Below are 19268 nucleotides of genomic sequence, written 5' to 3' on the forward strand. Positions count from 1 at the left end.
GTTGTGTTGCTGGATTCTAGTTTGGTGTGCAGGCACTTTAAGCCCAACAGAGGCTCACGTGTGTGCGGTGTGGGACCCGGGGCCAAGGGCAGACGGCCTGACAGATGGCCTGGCCTTGTACCCTACCTGTACCATTTCTTCTGCGTTCTTACACATCCTTAGTTTCACTCAACTTGTTTCTTTGCCAACCCCTTATTTAAATACTACCAGGACTCTGGGTTCTTGAATATTTTCCTAAGCTGGGCTTCTAACTTCCCTTAAAATTTGAATGCAGATAATGTGGTTTTTGTCACTCTCTGGTTGGCAGTATGATAGGAACTGAAGCCAAGATGACTTTATACCCATATTCTCCTTTACCCCTCTGCCAGATTCCACGATTGACCACTAGGTAGAGTATTGTGTAGCCATTAAAATAATCATCATGGCAGCTGTAACCTAAGTCAAGGAGCCTTGGTGGTGCAGTGGTTAAAGAGCTTGGCTGCTAACCAGAAGTTTGGCGGTTGGAACCCTCCAGCTGCTCCGTGGGAGAAAAATGTGGCAGTCTACTTCCATAAAGACTACAACCTTGGAAACCCTATGGGGCAGTTCTACTCTGTCCTGCAGGTTGTTATAGGTCAAAATTGACTCAACAGGAATGGGTTTTTTTAGTCTAACTCAAGAGTTTATGGCATAATTTTATATTTTTCAAAAGCATAACCCAAAATTGCATATAAATTCTGATTAAAAAAGAAAAATTTTCTTTCTTTTTTAATTCTGATTAGAACTGAGTAAAATGTGCATGTGTTCTGGAAGGAAAAATAGAAGGAAATAAAATAGTTTATGTGTTAAATTAGGAGGATTTAGGGTGAATTCTTAAAAGTTTTCTTTAATTTTCTTTTAATTAAACTCACACCTTATGTATATACATATATATATTTTTAATTGAAATATGGTTAAATATATGACAAAATAAAAGAGCTCTCTCAAAACCAAAAACATCATTAACACGATTCTACGGAGTAATAAAAGCTGTCTTAAGTATTGTAGATTGGATTGTGGGAAGGATTAAAAAAAAAAAAAGAACTGTGCTTCCTTGCTATCAAGGGGCTCATAGTGAAGAGGACTTGATAGAAATATAATTACAGTACAACGCTAAGTCCCGCATCAGAAGCGTTTGCAAAGCTGCCTGGGCATAGAGGTGAAAACAGAACAGAACAATCAGGAAGTGACATTTGAGGTAGGTCTTGAAGGATAAGCTGTGATTTGGCAGATAGAGAAAGCAAGTTTCAGATAGGAGGAATAGACTCTGATGCTAAGGAGTTTAGACTTGAACCTGTAGTTGAGGTGTTGGAAATTCAAATCCGTAGAGGTTAATGTGAATCGGTGACCTGGGCTTAGAGGCCAGTAAAGGATGTCCCTGGTAAAGACTACTGAGCTTCAGCTAACTGTTGCTGGACGTTAGCAACAATTAGCTGAAGCTCAGTAGTCTTAAGTAGTTTTAAGATTATACTATCTTAAAAGAGAGTTTAGAAATCAGGAATTTCATGTGAAATCCTGTGATTTTTGATTATTAACAACTGTCTTTTAAAAAAGAGCTGTGTACCAAAAAAAGCCTCAAACCTGTTGCCATCCCGTCGATTCCCACTCATAGCGACCCTATACAACAGAGTAGAACTACCCCATAGGGTTTCCAAGGCTGTAATCTTTATGGAAGCCGACTGCCACATCTTTCTTCCAAAGAGCAGCTTCTGGATTTGAACTGCCAACCTTTTGGTTAGCAGCCAAGCACTTAAACACCACACTACCAAACCAAAACTAAACCCATTGCCGTCAAGTTGATTCCGACTCATAGTAACCCCATAGGGCAGGGTAGAACTGTCCCATAGAGTTTCCAGGGAGCGCCTGGTGCATTCGAACTGCTGACCTTTGGTTAGCAGCTGTAGCTCTTAACCACTATGCCACTGGCCAAACAAAAATATCTGTGTGGTTTCTGCTTGGTAGAGAATGTTTGAGAGTCTTTGATCAGGAGAGTGACATGACCAGATTTGTGTTTTGGCAAGAGATGTTTATAATAATGGTTAATACTGTGAAACCTGTGAAAGCCAGAACTCGACAGGATTGCCTTGTTTTTCTGGATCTTGCAAGTGTTCTGCCTTTGTGTGGGTAAGAGAGCAGTCTCACCACTTTTCTAGCACTCGTTTTAGTGGGAAATATTTGAGTTTTCCTTCTCTGACAGGTTTCCACATTACACAGGTTTTGGCTTTTGCAGATTTTACTGTCGTTATTGCGTGATCTCTACATACTAGATGTTGAGCTGAGGACGAACATATGTCGTCTCCTTTAATCCTCACAGTGAATCTGTAAAAGCTGAATAACTGGCCTAAGGTCATCTGGAATTGACTCAACGGCGACTAACGACAACAAGCTCATTTGAGTAATTTGTGTGGTGCTTCTTGCCCCTAACTGCTGTGCTATCATGCGGAATAGCAATTTTAATTCTTTCAACTTTCAACTCTTTAACTTTTCTTTGGAGTCCCTGGGTGGTGCAAGTTGTTAATGCGTTCGACTGTTAACCGAAGGGTTGGAGGTTCAAATCTACCCAGAGGTGCCTTGGAAGAAAGGCCTGGCGATCTCCTCCTGAAAAATCAGCCACTGAAGACCCTATGGAGCACAGTTCTACTCTGACACACATGGGGTTGCCATGAGTTGGAGTCCACTCAGTGGCAACTAGTAACCTTTCTTTGGAGAACTTTTTTTTCCTCCCTTTATTTTACTTTCTGGCTCTTTAGTTATTGTCTTTCTAATCTCCTCTCTGAATAACACAGGTTTTCCATGTGAAAAAAACGTAGACCTCCAAATCTGACACAATAGTTTAATAAGTAAAGATATCAAGAGAATGGGTCATAATTACTCCGAGGAAGAGTCTTTAAGAAAATACAATTGGAAAAAATCTGCAAATATTAAAACTGATAGTATTTAAAGTTGAATAGAGAAGTTATTTATAGTACAAAAAAAAAAAATCTCTTTTCAGGATCTTTTGAAGAAATTATTCCTGCGAGGAAACTGAAGAACTTTTACCCCGGCGTAGCGGAGCACAAGGATATTTCTAAGCTGGTCCTCCTCCTCTCATCCTCTGTGAATTCTCTACGAAAGGCGGCTCACGAAGCCCTGCAGGACTTTCAAAAGTACAAGACTCTCTGGACGGAAGACCGAGATGTGAAAGTGAAGGTATATTCAGTTGGTGGTAAAAGACTGTGATGTAGTTTGGGTTTTAAATGTTTATATCTAACTCCAAGGAAATACCAGTGATAATGACAGGGACTGATGAGAAGAGAACTATAAATACCAAGCACCTGACATGTTATCCCGTGTGTTCTTACATTGACCCTCTAAGGCAGTTGATAACAATGATGCTCACACAAATTTAATTAAATTTGCTTAAACAGTTGAGCACCAATTATGTACCAGGTACCGCCCTGAGGCCAGGTATACAAGGATGAGTCACACTTACATTGAGTCACACTTACAGCTGTCTTTTTGGTCACAGACTCGGAAACTTTAGCTCTCTGAATAATGATCATAATAGGCCGTGAAACTCCCTCGAGTAGCCTCCGCTCTCAGTACTACCAGGATATTCCATTCTTTACTGAGCCTGTGGCATAATAGCACACACAAGAGTAAAAGTATATAAAAATATAGTTTTCTAATTTGACTATTACAGTGAAACCTGTGAGAGCTGGAACTCCACGGGACTGCCTTGTTATTACAGGTCTTGCAGGTTTTCTGCCTTTGACAGGGTACAGTCTTACCACTTTTCTATTGCTTGTTTTAGTAGAAAATATTTGCATTTTCCTTCTCTGACAGGTTTCTGCCTTACACAGGTTCTGGCTTTTGCAGGTTGTACTGTGTAAGTATAAGATTTATACTACCAAAAAATTTAACAAAACATTGATTAAGTGTTGCTTTCCTACAGGAGTTTTTGGCTAACAACCCCTCTCTGACTGAAATCCGATCAGAAATCCTACACTATGCTACTTTCGAGCAGGAGATTGAAGAGCTGAAGCCGATTATTGTCGTAGGAGCACTCGAATTGCATACAGGTATTTGAAAAATATTGATTGTGCAAAGTATCTGTATTCTCAGGAACCAAAACCTAACTCATTGCTGTCGAAATGATTCTGACTCACTGCGACCCTAAATGACAGAGTAGAACTGCCGCATAGGGTTTCCAAGGCTGTAAATCTTCACGGAAGCAGACTGCCACATCTTTCTCCCACAGAGCGGCTGACGGGTTTGAACCATCAACATTCTGGTTGGCCGCCGAGCACTTAACCACTGTGCCACTAGGGCTGCTTTTGTATTTTCATATGGAATATTATTTTGCAAGCCGTTATTAAGTTGGTACAATATTATAAATGTTAAAATTTGGGACCACCAATATTGTTTATACATGCACACACACACACACGCACACACTACACAGGCTGATTCTTTAATACGGCATTCAGACAACTAAAACTACAGATGAAACTCTTTTTCTGGTTATTATGTAAAACATTACATGGGCATTATGTAAAACAGTTTGAGATCTCCTGAGATGTTAATTAATTCACTTGGGATTGAGTGTCAAATGATGATGGGGCCATCACTTAAAATCTGAAATAAAAAGACAAAGCTGAATTTATTGCTTACTATAAAAAAAATTTTTTATATGTAGTAAGGAAACCCTGGTGGCGTAGTGGTTAAGTGCCACGGCTGCTAACCAAAGGGTTGGCAGTTTGAATCCGCCAGGCGCTCCTTGGAAACTCTATGGGGCAGTTCTACTCTGTCCCATAGGGTCGCTATGAGTCGGAATCGACTCGACGGCACTGGGTTTGGTTTTTGGTTTTGGTATATGTAGTAAAAACCTGTTGGCATCGAGTCACCCTCATGGTGCGGTGGTTAAGCATTTGGCTTCTAACCGAAAGGTTGGCAGTTCAAATCCACCAGCCACTCCTTGGAAATCCTATACGACAGTTCTACTCTAGCCTATAGGGTTTCTATGAGTCAGAATTGACACAACGGCAACGGGTTTGGTTTTTGGGTAGTGTAAACGGTTAAGGAACTTGGCAGCTAACCAAAAGGTTGGCAGTTAGAATCCACCCAGCAGTGCCTTAGAAGAAAGGCCTGGTGATCAACTTCCAAAAAACCAGACGTTGAAAACCCTACGGAGAACAATTCTAACACGACACACATGGGGTTTCTGTGAGTTAGCGTCCACTTGGCAGCAACTTTTATTTATTGATTTTTAATATATATGGTAAGGGGAACTACGCTTGTCAGGCATAGTGGTCCCAGCAGAGCAGACTGCTGATGTTATACAGAGTGGGCAGCATGACGTTCCAGGGTTGTGGGTGTAACTAGCTTGGCAGCATCTGTAGAAGCATGGCTACCGAGAGGGAGACCCTTGTTAATTGGTTGGCGCTCAGAGGCAGGTTTATTGAAGTGAGTCTCTCCTGATTTGGTTGACTTTCAGAAGGGAGGGGCTGACATTGACTGGCTTGAGAAATCATATGAACTCACATGAGTTGTTTCATTGGGTGGATTTAAAACCAATTCTGGTGGCTACTTGCTACCACGATCGCAAAATATCAGTTTTGTCCTAGAATTTGTGGGCAGAATTTTATTGCAGAGAATTTTTGAGTTACCTATTTTCCCTCAGTTAAGTATATTTAAGTATAATATACCTTAAGTATATTTTCAAATCTGCTCTCAGGAAGTCAGTATAACAGTGGCTCTAGAATTTGCCTACGTAGGTTACTTGACCTCATTAACCTCTATTTCCTCTCCAAATTGGTGACAATGACAATATCTACCCCATTAACTACTTCATATGAGGCGTTTAGCCATATATGGTCTGTGCTTATCTTCAGTCATCTTGCTGATACCTGAATGAAAAAAAAATCTGTTGCTGTTGAGTCGATTCAACTCATGGTGACCCTATGGGCAGAGTAGAACTGCCCCACAGGATTTCCAAGGCTCTAATCTTTACAGAAGCAGACGGCTACATCTTTCTCCCCTGGAGTGGTGGCTGGTGGGTTTGAACCACCTACCTTTCAGTTAGCAGCTGAGTGCTTAACCACTGCACCTCCAAGGATCCTTACTCCCACTAGGATGACTAAGATAAAAACCACAACAAAGCAAAACAGAAAATAACAAATGTTGGTGAGAATGTGGGGAAATTGGAACCTTTATCCGTTTCTAGTGGGAATGCAAAATGGTACAGCCATTATGGAAAACAGTGTGGTAGTTCCTCAAAAACTAAAAATAGAACTACCATGTTGTTGCTGTATGCCATTAAGTGGATTCTGACTCACTGGGACCCTATAGGACAGAGTAGAACTTTCCCACAGAGTTTCCTAGGGTGTAATCTTTTTGGGAGCAGATCACCAGGTCTTTCTCCTGAGAAGCTGCTGGTGGGTTCAAACCATCAGCCTTTTGGTTAGCAGTTGAGTGCTTAACCAGTGTGCCACCAAGGCTCACACTTAGCATAAAAAAACCAAAACCAAACTGGTTGTCCTGTAGTTGATTCCGATTAGTAGCGACTCTATACAACAGAGGAGAACTGCCCCAAGGAGCAGCTGGTGGATTTGAATTGCTGACCTTTTGGTTAGCAGCTGAGCTCTTAACCACTGCGCCACCAGGGCTCCATACTTAGCACACACACAAAAAAAACCATTGCCATGAAGTCAATTCCGACTCATAGCAACCTTATAGCATAGTACCTGGCAAATAGTTGATATTCAATAAATCGTATTATTACTGCTATTATTATTACCTATACCAAGAAGGGATTTATACCAAGAAGGGATTTAACCTGGGAAAGAGTTGCAGATACTTGAGAGGATTGTTTAGCTAGAAATCAGAAGCTATACATCAGGGACAAAGATTACAAGAAGTTCTGTAGAGTTTTAGAAATTGTACTCTTCCTGTTGTTTATTCTTTTTATCTCCTGTTTTCTCCTCATACTGATTAGCACTGTGATACTTAACACAAAAAGCAACTGTAGTATAGCATTATGGTGGACCAGGCTACTTATTTTTAGTGAGAAGAAACTAAAAAATGGAATAGTTATAAAGATAGGGGAAAACCAAAACCAAACCGAACCCACTGCCGTTGAGTAGATTCCAACCCATAGTCACCCTACAGGACAGAGTGGAACTGCCCCATAGAGTTTCCAAGGCTATAAATCTTTACGGAAGCAGACTGCCACATCTTTCTCCTGCAGAGCAGCTGGTGGGTTCAAACTGTTGACGTTTCGGTTAGTGGCTGAGCACTTAACCACTGTGCTACCAGGGCACCAAAGATAGGGGAAGGCAGACTGAATTCCTGGAGTCTGAGGAAATGAAGAGGCCCATGAGGCATGTGCCTCATGGGATGTGATCTCACAGCCTCAATCAACAAATTTAGTGTGTGGTTCTTCTCAGGCTACACTTCCCTCTGCTCATTACTCCTGTTGGAAGTTGGGAAGGGAACAGTCAATATTTTAAGCCTGGCAGGGCTGGGGAGTAAAGGGGTGCTGAGAGGAGAAAAGAGGAATGGGCAAGGATTGGTAAAGTTGACTAGTTAGAGCTGTTTTGTTTGCAAGGAACAGATATCCATTTAAGCTATATTAAGGGAAATAAGGTACATTACAGAATCCACAACTGGGCCTTAGGAATGGACCAGAACCAGGGGCAGTATGGGAACTGAGGAAGTCTTTTCCCTCTGCCTTTCCTTTCTTCTCTCTGGTCATGATTTTTTCTGCTTCTGGACTCCCAGGAAGGACTCCGATTGATCCTTAATAGGTCAAGATTGATCTGGACAGTCAGCTAGGCCTAGGATATGCCCTAATCATTGGATGAGGTGAGAAGTGTTGTGACTAGAAAACTGAACGTAGGGTTTGGCAGATAAAACAATAGATTTCACTCCACTGTGTGAGATTACCTAGAGGAAAACGGGGGAATGAGTAAGGGCTGCTAATAGGATGGCCAGAAACCCAGCAAGGATAGTGCTAGAACTAATTTCAGAAATTATTCCTCGTAGGTTATAGTGCCCTTCTCATGCATAGCTTAACATACTCCATGGGGATAGGAAGTCTTCAAAATCTATTGTGTATTTTACCCTTCCAGCACATCTAGTTTAGACTAACCACATTTCAAAAAGTGCTCAATAGCCACACATGGCTAGTGACTATGGAATTGAACAGCAGTTCTAGATGCTCAGTTACACATGTGAGAGTTTCAGAATATCAATTGTATTCCATCTTGATCTTTTCTTGTCTTCACCAGAGCCGATGAAATTGGCCTTATCAATTGAGGCCAAGGCATGGAAGATGTTGCTCTGCCGATATCTGAATGAAGAATACAAAAAGAAAATGTCAGACATGATAGCATTTATCAATGAATACTTAAAAAAATTATCTAGGCCTATTCGTGATTTAGATGATGTCAGGTTTGCAATGGAAGCCTTGGCTTGTATCCGTGATAATGAAATTCAAATGGACATGACTTTGGGACCAATTGAAGTAAGACATGATTGCCTTTTTCTTTCTCGAAATGTTATTTATTAATTTTTCTTGGGAATAGAGACACACTAAAGTGATTCTGTTAATGTATTTCTTCATCTACTTTATGGTACATTCTGCCTGTTCCTGATGTTGGTGTCTTTGGGAGAATTTTGATAATTATCAATAGTGAACAGTATACAAAGGAATATTAATATATTAATCATGCTGTACTGGCCTAGATAATGTTTACTTTTCAATACTGGCACCAACATTTTATGGAAAGAAATGGTTGCATTCTCTCATGTCAATCCCAGCATATTAGGCAATTCCCCAAATATCTTTGACTTTCCTTAGAAACCAGTTAAATATCTCACTCCTGACCAGTGGCATACCAAAGGCCAGGTGGTGGGAGCCATCCACCCAGGCTGAAGTGTAAGTTGCAGCAATTATTTGGAATGTAGGTCAATAAAAGATTTTTTTTTCAGGTAAGAGTATTACATTAGTTTTCTACTACTGCCGTAACAAATTACTACAAATTGAGTGACTTATAATAATACACATTTATTATCTTACAGTTCTGGAGGTCAGAAGTCCAAAAATGGGTCTTACGGGGCTAATACAAGGCATGGGTAGGGTTGTATTGGAGACTGTGGGGGAGAACCCATTTGTTGCCTTTTCCAGCTTCTGGAGGCTGCCCACATTCCTCCACTCATGGCCCCCTCCAGCAGTGACATTACTCCTGCCTCTGCGTCTGTTGTCACATCTCCTCTGACTCTTCTGTCTCCCCTCTTTCCCTTATATAAACTTGTTGCTGTTGACTCTATTCCGACTCATGGCAACCCTATAGGACAGAGCAGACCTGCCTCGTAGGGTTTCCAAGGAGTGGCTGGTGAATTCTAATTGCTGACCTTTTGGTTAGCAGCAGAGTTCTTAACTCAGGGCTCCTTAACACAGCGCCACAAGGGCTCCTTTCGTTGTATAGACCTTGGATTACATTGGGCCCATCTGTTAATCCAGGATAATCTCTCCGTCTCAAGATCCTTAATTGAATCACATTTGCAAAAATTCCTTTGGCCATTTACGGTAACATATTCATAGGTTCTGGAGATGAGGATGTAGACATCTTTGGGAGGGGGCATTTTTCTGTCTACCCCAAGTATTTTGTCATTGACATTGTTCAGAATTTCTAGCTCATGGTGATAATAGATTAGACAGACTCTTAACTGATATTATTATTGTTTTTAAATTCTCTGTGGACTCTGTACCCCCTTATTGCCTGCAGTGGCTGGGAAAGATCACTTCCCCTCCCTCCTCGTGGTATCCAATGCTCATGACTGTGTTATGCTTTCTTGAATCTAATTAGAATTTATACTCCGTGGTAGCTAATGAGTTTCATGCTTTTATTATTTCTTTAAATTCTAGTTTTTGGAATTTGCAGACCACCTCAAGAATTAATAAACTATCATATAATTTTTTTCATGATTGCAGAAGCTTAATTTTTCAACATGAATTCTCCTAGTAAAGCCAGTCACCAGTCTACCCCTTTAATTATTTAAATTTCTTTTCTTTGGAGTATCTACCACATTGTCATTTTATTCCATTCTTTATATAGCCAACCCATATTTTATTAGAGTATGATAAAATATCTTGCATAGTGTTGGCACAAGATCAAGGAAGAAAGAGCCAGAAAATGACTCTGTAGTATCTGCTAGGATGGAATTTCTCAATGTGATCTGCCTACATACATCTCCATCAGAATCGCCTAAATGCTTATTAAACTCAGATTTCAGGACCTCAGATCTAGAATCAGTATGTGGCGGTTGGTGAGAGTCTACAAGTGCTTTTTACACATGTTTAATTTGGGGACCCACTCTTCTAGAATATGCTCTTCTCTGCTAAGATACAGGATTACTTTTCTGGAAGGCATCTAAGTCATTTGGCAATTGCTTTCCCTTCTGATGTTTCTCAACTCCACCTCTACTTCTCAGGAGGCTTACGCGATTTTAAACAGATTTGAAGTTGAAGTAACTAAAGAGGAATCAGAAGCAGTTGATACCTTGAGATATTCTTTCAACAAATTGCAGAGCAAAGCTGTAAGTAAAAATTTAATTACCTTGTTTTTATTTCATACTTTTTTAGGCCTAATACATATCACTTACAACAGTTCTATTGGGATATAATTCACGTACTGTAGAAGTCTCCATTTTAAAGTATACAATTCAGTGGTTTTTAGTATCTTCACAGAATTGTGCAGCCATCACCATTATCTAATTTTAAAACATTTCCATCACCCCAAAAAGAAACCTCATACACAGTAGCAGTCACTCCCCATTTCCCTCTCACTCTACCCCCTGGCAACTGATAATCTACTTCCTGTTTCTGTGGATTTGCCTTTTCCGGGCATTTCGTATAAATGGAACCATACAATATGTGGTCTTTTGTAACTGGCTTGTGTTATTCAACATAATGTTTTCAAGGTTCATTCGTAGTGTAGCATATACCAGTACTTCATTACTTTTAAAGAAATTTTATTATGGTAAAATATAAAATGACGTAAAATTTGCCATTTTTAAGTGTACAATTCATTGACCTTAATTGCATTCACAGTGGTGTACAACCATCACCACTATCTATTTCCAGAAATATTTCATCACCCCAAACAGAAACTCTGTGTCAATTAAGTAATAAGCCCCTATTCTCCCCTCCTCCAGCTCCTACTAACCTCTAATCTACTTTATGTCTCCATAAATTTGCCTATTTTGTTTATTTCATGTAAGTGGGATCATATATTTGTCCTTTTGTGTCTAGCTTATTTCACTTAGCATAATGTTTTCAAGGTTCATGTATGTTGTAGCATGTATTAGAGCTTCATTTCTTTTAATGGTTGAATAATATTTCATTGTGCGTAAGGACCACATTTTGTTTATCCATTCATCTGTGAATAGACATTTGTGTTGTTTGTACCTTTTGGCTACTGTGAATAATGCTGCAGTGAATATTGGTATACAAGTGTCTGTTTGAGTCTCTGCTTTCAATTCTTTTAGGTGTATACCTATGACTATACTTTCTGGGTCATGTGTTAATTCTATGATAAACTTTTTTGAGGAACTACCAGACTGTTTCTAGAGCAATACCTGAGGGTTTCAATTTCTCCACTTCCTTGCCAAAATTTGTTATTTTCTAATTTTTTAAATAATAACTACCCTAATAGGCCACCATCTGTCTGTTAGTTCATTGTACCGTGGTAGCTTGCGTGTTGCTCTGAGGCTGGAAATGGATGGAGTGAAACTTTTGGGACCTTCATTTGTTGATGTGGCACTATTTGAAATGAGAAGAAACAGCTGCATATGTCCATTAGTAACTGGTGAATGTGGAATGTACAAACTGAATCGAGGAAAATTAGAAGTTGTCAAAAATGAAATGAAACGCTGGAAGATCAATATTCTAGACATTAGTGAGCTGAAATGGACTGACGCTGGCCATTTTGAATCAGGTAGTGATATGGTCTGCTATGCCTGGAAAGATAAATTGAAGAGGAAAGGTGTCACATTCGTAGGCAAAAAGAACATTTCAAGATCTATCCTGAAGTACAGCACTGTCAATGATAGGATAATATCCGTATGTTACAAAAAACAGCAGTTAATATGACTATTATTCAAATTTATGCACCAACCATTAATGCCAAAGATGAAGAAATTGAAGCCTTTTACCTACTTCTGCAGTCTGAAATTGATGAAACATGTGATCAAGTTGCATTGATAACAACTATGCTTGGAATGTGGAAGTTGGAAACGAAGAAGAATCAGTAATTGGAAAATATGGCCTGGGTGATAGAAATGACACTGAAAATCACATGATAGAAATCTGCAAGATCAATGACTTATTCATTGGAAATGCCTTTTTTCAACAACGTAAACAGTGACTATACACATGGACCTCGCCAGATGGAATACACAGGAATCAAATCAACTATATTTGTGGAAAGAGATGGCAGAGAAACTCAATATCATTGGTCAGAACAAGGCCAGGGGCCAACTGCAGAACAGACCACCAATTGCTCATATACAAGTTCAAGTAGAAGCTGAAGAAAATTAAAACAAGTCCATGAGAGCCAAAGTATGACTTTGAATATATCCTGCTTGAATTTAGAAACCATCCCAAGAGTAAATTTGACTCACTGAACACTAATGACCGAAGATCAGACAAGTTGTGGGATGACATCGAGGATGTCATATATGAAGAAAGTTATTTACTTCTTAGGGTTGCCATTAAGAAGACAAGGAAGAAAGAAAAGAACAAAACGGATGTCAGAAGAGACTCTGAAACTGGCTCTTGAACGTAGAGTAGCTAAAGCAAATGAAAGAAATGATGAGTAAAAGAGCTGAACAGAATATTTCAAAGGGCGGCTCAAGAAGACAAACTAAAATATTACAGTGAAATGTGCAGAGCCTGGAGTTAGAAAAAGGGAAGAGCATGCTCGGCATTTCCCAAACTGAAAGAACCGAAGAAAAAATTCAAGCCTCAAGTTGCGATATTGAAGGATTCTGTGGTCAAAAAATTGAATGACACAGGAAGCATCAAAAGAAGTTGAAAGGAATACACAGAGTCACCGTACCAATAGGAATTAGTCGATGTTCAATGATTTCAGGAGGTGGCATATGATCAAGAACTGATGGTATTGAAGGAAGAAGTCCAAGCTACACTGAAGGCATTGGTGAAGAACAAGGCTGTAGGAATTGACAGAATACCAGTTGAGATGCTTCGACAAACAGGTGCAACGCTGGAAGCGCTCACTCCTCTATGCCAAGAAATTTGGAAAACAACTACCTGGCCAGCTGTCTGGAAGAGATCCATATTCATGCCCATTCCAAAGAAAGGTGATCCAACAAAAAAAAAATGTGAAAACTACTGAACAATATCATTAATATATGTAAGCAAAATTTTGCTGAAGGTAATTCATACATGGCTGCCACCATCCCTCCATAGGGAACTGCCAGAAATTCAAGCCAGATTCAGAAGAGGATGTGGAACGAAGGATGTTTCTGATGTCAGATGGACTTTGGCTGAAAGCAGAGAATACCAGTGTTTTACTGACTGTGCAGAGGTATTCAACTGTATGAATCAGAGCAATTATGGTTAATATTGAGAAAAATGGGAAATTCTGTAACACTTAATTGTGCTCATGAGGAACCTGTACATAGACTAAGAGGCATTTGTTCAAACAGAACAAGGGGATACTGAGTGTTTTAAAATCAGAAATGGTGTACACCAGGGTTGTATCCTTATACCATACTTATTCAATCTGTATGCTGAGCAAATAATTGGAGAAGCTGGACTATATGAAGAAGAACAGGGCATTAGAATTGGAGGAAGACTCATTAACAACCTGCATTATGCAGATAATACAACCTTGTTTGCTGAGAGTAAAGAGGACTTGAGGCACTTACTGATGAAGATCAAAGACCATAGCCTTCACTATGAATCACACCTCAACATACATAAAACAAAAATCCTCACAACTGGACCAAAAAGCAGCATTGTAATAAACAGAGAAAATATTGAAGTTGTCCAGGATTTCATTCTACTAGGATCCACAATCAAGGCCCATGGAAGCAGCAGTCAAGAAATCAAACAATGTATTGCATTGGGCAAATCCGCTGCAACAGACCTCTTTAAAATCTTAAAAAGCAAAAATGTCACTTTGAGGACTAAGATGTGCCTGACCCCAGCCATGTTCTTTTCAGTTATCTCATATGCATGTAAAAGCTGGACAATGAAAAAAGAAGTAAAAAGAATTGATGCGTATGGGTTATACTGTTGATGAAGAATATTGACTATACATGCCATGGACTGCCAGTATGAACAAATCTGTCTTGGAAGAAGTATAGCTAGGATGCTCCTGGGCCTATAGTAGTAACAGTGACAGCCTCATCAGGGTCCACTGGAAAACTTATTTCAAGCTGTAGTTACAGGGTAGATTACTTTACCTCTTGGGTCATGTGCTAGAATGATTTGAGTTCCCTGTTGGCACATTTGGTTTGTTTATTTTTATTACAGACAGCACTACAGAGATATCTTTGCACATGTAAGACACCTGTGAGGTAGTTCTCATTTTAATAGATTACTTTCACCCTAATGCTGAGTATTCTTTTTTATTCTAGGTCTCTGTACAAGATGAACTAGTTCAGGTGCAGCCAAAGTTTAAAAGTAATCTACTGGAATCTGTGGAAGTTTTCCGTGAGGATGTAGCAAACTTTGCAGAGTCCTATGATATGGTAATTTAGCTATTTGCAAGCTTTGTGTGTTAAGATGTTCTGTAATATATTTATATGAAATGAAAGTAATAAATCCCAAAGGATACATTGGGATTCGTACATTGTGTGTAAGAGACTATTTACATATTTACAACTATAAAAAAAAGGGACAGCTACTCCTTTAAGCATGTTTGATATAGAAAGAAAGAAGACTTGACTGTTAAAAGGAGCAATAATTTTGGAGATTGTGAAAGAAACAAATTCCGTTCCTTTCTCAGGACCGGAGTTCTCCTAGTTAAAAAAACATAACAGTTATTGGAAGGCAGTAAGAAACTACAAACTCCCTAGTATCAGGGTGGTGCCTGCGGTTACTGCTCTCGGCTGCTAGTGACGAAAAGCTGGAGGTTCAACTCCACCTAGAGACACCCGGGAAGAAAGGCCTGGATGATCTACTTTGGAAAAATCATCCATGGAAAACCCCGTGGAAGACAGTTCTACTCTGACACACGTAGGGTTGCCGTGAGCTGGAGTCGACGCAACAGCAGTTGGTACCAGGGTATCATGGAACTGATTTTGCATTTTCACTAGCTTTTAGAGAACCAAAAAGGTCACTGAACATAAATAATAAATGTCATAATGGGTCAGTCCCATAGGTTACTCATTCTTTGTTCTAACTGATAATGTTTAACCTCCTTGAAGTTAAACTCGGAATGTGCCCCTAAAACCCGTTTTTTTAAAATTGTCATAATGGATCTGGATTCATGAGATGATTTATAGCCTTCGTGCTATTTATATAGCACTTTTTTTTTTTTTTTAACATGTACTACACTTATCTCTTTAAATTGGATTAATCAACGTTTGATTGCCCTGTCATTCTATGATTCCAGGATTCTGGTCTATTAATTTGGCATATCTATATTTTTTTTATAATAGTCATGTGGAAACTCTGGTAGCGTAGTGGTTAAGTGCTATGGCTGCTAACCAAAGGGTCGGCAGTTTGAATCCGCCAGGCGCTCCTTGGAAACTCTATGGGGCAGTTCTACTCTGTCCTGTAGGGTCGCTATGAGTCAGAAGTGACTCGACGGCACTGGGTTTGGTTTTGTTTTTTTTTTTTAATAATAGTCATGATAGTACAGACTGTGTTCACTTCCTTAATATTCTTTATTTTTCCATGGAGAATAGTTCTTGTTATTTTAATCTATCACTATATTGGGAGTTCTTTCATTCCTTTCATTATTTTGTGATTCTTTGGGGACTGTTTTCTTGCTCATGGCCACCACAGTCTGCCTTCTGCTTCTGCAAAGTATTCAACCAACGTGTATCTCTAGTTCCATATTGAGTAGAACAGTTAGTGAGAGAAAGCTGTTTCTCAGAACTCTGTCAAGTTATTTTAATGTGCAACCATTACGTCATCATTTAGAGTCATAAAAGAAATTACACAGAGCTCTCATGGCACAAACTTGATACGAGATGTAATTTTGTCTCATTTTTTATTAGCTAGTAAAAGTTATTTAAAAATGAATGGAAGGCAGAGTGATGAAAGTGATCTAAGACTGATTATGTTCATGGTTGCACAACTCTGAATATTCCAAAAAGCCATTGAATTGTGCACTTTAAATGGGTAAATTGTATAGTACATGAGTTATATCTCAATAAAGCTGTTACAAAAGATGAATGCAAGCTTCATATTATGGGAGCAAAATTAGACTATTTAAATTTTAAAACCAATTTTTATTTATTTGAAAGGAAGTAATAGATAAACATAATAATGTGACAAATACATAAGAGTAAGAATTAAAATGTAGACTATGTTATTAATTACAGGAAGGACCCATGGTTCCAAATATACCACCCCAAGAAGCTAGCAACAGGCTACAGATATTTCAGGTAAAAAAATACATTTTTTTTTTCCACATTGATAATGTGTGATTATTTAAAAAATGATTTTAGGGACAATTTTATGTGTTTTTGCCTTTTAATAGAAAAGTTAATGTTTAAAGTACATACAAATTTTAATTGCATTCGAATTTACTAAATGATGTAGTTGATTCCTTCTCTGTGTCCTTCCATTTTCTTCTCCATAGAATATTTCTCTGTATTTTTAGAGAATAGATTGATTTTAAACTGAAGTGTATACCTTTTTCTAAGCATCTCTCTTGATATGTAGAGTGATAAAACGCTTATAATATAATAAAATTTATAGAAATATGATTTTAAATATTGAAAAATGGTTTCCCTGCCTTCTCTCTGTATCCATAATTTTTCTTCCCTCTGTATCCATCACTTTAAACTCCTCCACCTCTGTGTCCTACCCCAGACTCTATAGTACTCAGGGCATCAGGCCAACCATTCACTATTGTTTTCTACACTCAGATTGCTGAGCATATCTGTAGATTCATGGATTCGTAAGTGAACCAACCCCCTCAGAAACATCAGGCAATTCTTTTATTTGTTCCTGTTCTTTTTACTGTTTTCTATAGTGGCTGTATAATACATTCATATTCTTTTTATGTCTTCTTTGTTACTTGCATTCTCAGTCATTAACAATACATTTTTCAGATGCCCACTATGTGACTTGGTTGATGGAAAAGCGTTTAAGAAATGGTTCTTACCTTTAAGCTGCTAAAGTCTGATACCCACTAAAACCCACTGCTCTCGAGTTTTGGTTAGAAAGTCTGATAGAGAGAGAAAACTAGAGACAATTACAAAGCTATGTTGAGTGCCATGGTCTAGGAACAAATGGAAGGGGCTCCCATGCAGATGGGAGCTGTGGGATGGTAGGACAGAGAAGGTTCCTGGGAGAGGAGGCATCTAAGCTGCGTCTTGAAGACTAGCAGGGAGATTTAGGGAGTGTAGTACCTGGGTGGTGCAAACAGTTAAGTGCTTAGCTGCTAACCAAAAGGTTGGAGGTTTGAGTCCACCCAGAGGCACCTCAGAAGAAAGACCTTGTGATCTGCTTCTGAAAAATCAGCCATTGAAAACCCTACGGAGCATGGTTCTGACACACATGGAGTCACCAGGAGCGGAAATCGTCTTAACAGCAACTAGTTTTTTAAGGAATATATTGCACGGGCAAAGAAGATAGTGGGGAAGGATAGGGCAGCAGAGTAGGCAGAGACCACTAATGGAGGGCCTCATATGCTTTAATAAGGAGTTGGATCCTATCTTGAGGGTCAGAGGGCTTTAAGCAGGAAGTGATATGATCAGATTTGAAATTTTAAGAGTTGTGTTGTTAAAAGATTTCTCTGGCACTAGTGTGGAGAATGTTTTGTGGGGAGGACATTTAAACTGATGGCAGTTTTGGTAATACAACCAAGCAATTGTCAAGATTGAAACCAAGCAAGTGGCAAACTTTGGATGAAGAAAACTAGATGGATCATGAAATTATTAAGGAGTTAGAATTGATAGGCTTAGAGCCTGGGTTGAGGGGAAAAGATCAAGGTTTCCAGATTGGGCCATTGAAAGGTAGAGTTATTTATTGAAGTTACTTATTTCTTAGGGCTGCCATAACAACATGCCACAAAGTGGGTAGCTTTAAAAAACAGAATTTATTGTCTCACAGTTTCAGTGGCTAGAAGTCCAAATTTGGGGTGTCCAAAGGACCATGCTTTCTCTCTATTGGCTGTAAGGGAATATCTTTCTTTGTGTCTTTCAGCTTCTGTAGCCCTGGGTGTTTCTTGGCATGCCTTGGCCGGTAGCTAGATTTTCACATGGTGTTTAACCCCCTGTGTGTGACTCTGATTTTGTCTGTTCTCCCCTTTTATAAAACACCACTCAGAAGAGATTAGGACTAGGACCCATGCTACTCTGGCATGATTTAACTCATAATTTCTTCAAAGAAAGACCCTATTTCCCCAAACAAGGGTGCATTCACAGATACAGAGGTTAGGATTTCCATATATCTTTTTGGGGGGTACAATTCAATCCATAACAGAGGCTACTGCATTAATCCAGGTGAGAGGCTTGGACCAGAGTGGTAACATTGGAGTTGATGAGAAGTGGTTGGATCCTGGGTATATTTTGAGGATAGACCCACTTCCTTGTCTTTCCCTCAGGAGTTACCAATTAATTAGTCAGCAACTGGGACATTAATGTGCCACATTTTCATCATGGGTGCGGTCACTTCAAGGAGCCCTGGTGGCACTGTGGTAAAGTGCTCAGCTGCTAACTAAAAGATCAGCAGTTCAAACCCACCAACTGCTCTTCGGGAGAAAGATATGGCCGTCTGCTTCCATAAAGATTACATCCTAGGAAACCCTATGGGACAGTCCTACTCTATCCTATAGGGTCCCAGTGAGTCCGAATCCACTTGACACCAATGGGTGTGTGTGACTGGTATGTTAAGGAGCCTTGGTGGCACAGTGGTTTAAGTGCTTAGCTGCTAACTGAAAGTTTGGTGGTTTGAACCCACCTAGCAGCTATGCGGGAAAAAAGATCTGGCAATCTGCTCCCGTAAAGATTACAGCCTAGGAAGCCCTATGGGGCAGTTCTGCTGTGTCCCATAGGAT

The 19268-nt window shown here is 39.4% G+C and overlaps 1 protein-coding gene across 1 annotated transcript in view; it reads left to right on the forward strand.

Annotated features, from left to right (window-relative positions):
- The window catches only part of DNAH8 (dynein axonemal heavy chain 8), a 347089-nt gene that overhangs the window by 104446 nt on the left and 223375 nt on the right, over positions 1-19268 (forward strand). Inside the window, exons 23-28 of the mRNA XM_003404207.4 lie at positions 3011-3207; positions 3953-4079; positions 8289-8524; positions 10495-10599; positions 14668-14781; positions 16585-16647. Coding sequence (XP_003404255.4) covers positions 3011-3207; positions 3953-4079; positions 8289-8524; positions 10495-10599; positions 14668-14781; positions 16585-16647 — 842 coding nt within the window. The remainder of the gene's footprint in view (positions 1-3010; positions 3208-3952; positions 4080-8288; positions 8525-10494; positions 10600-14667; positions 14782-16584; positions 16648-19268) is intronic.

This window comes from Loxodonta africana, chromosome 1, assembly GCF_030014295.1.
Source record: "Loxodonta africana isolate mLoxAfr1 chromosome 1, mLoxAfr1.hap2, whole genome shotgun sequence".
Taxonomy (NCBI): Eukaryota; Metazoa; Chordata; class Mammalia; order Proboscidea; family Elephantidae; genus Loxodonta; species Loxodonta africana.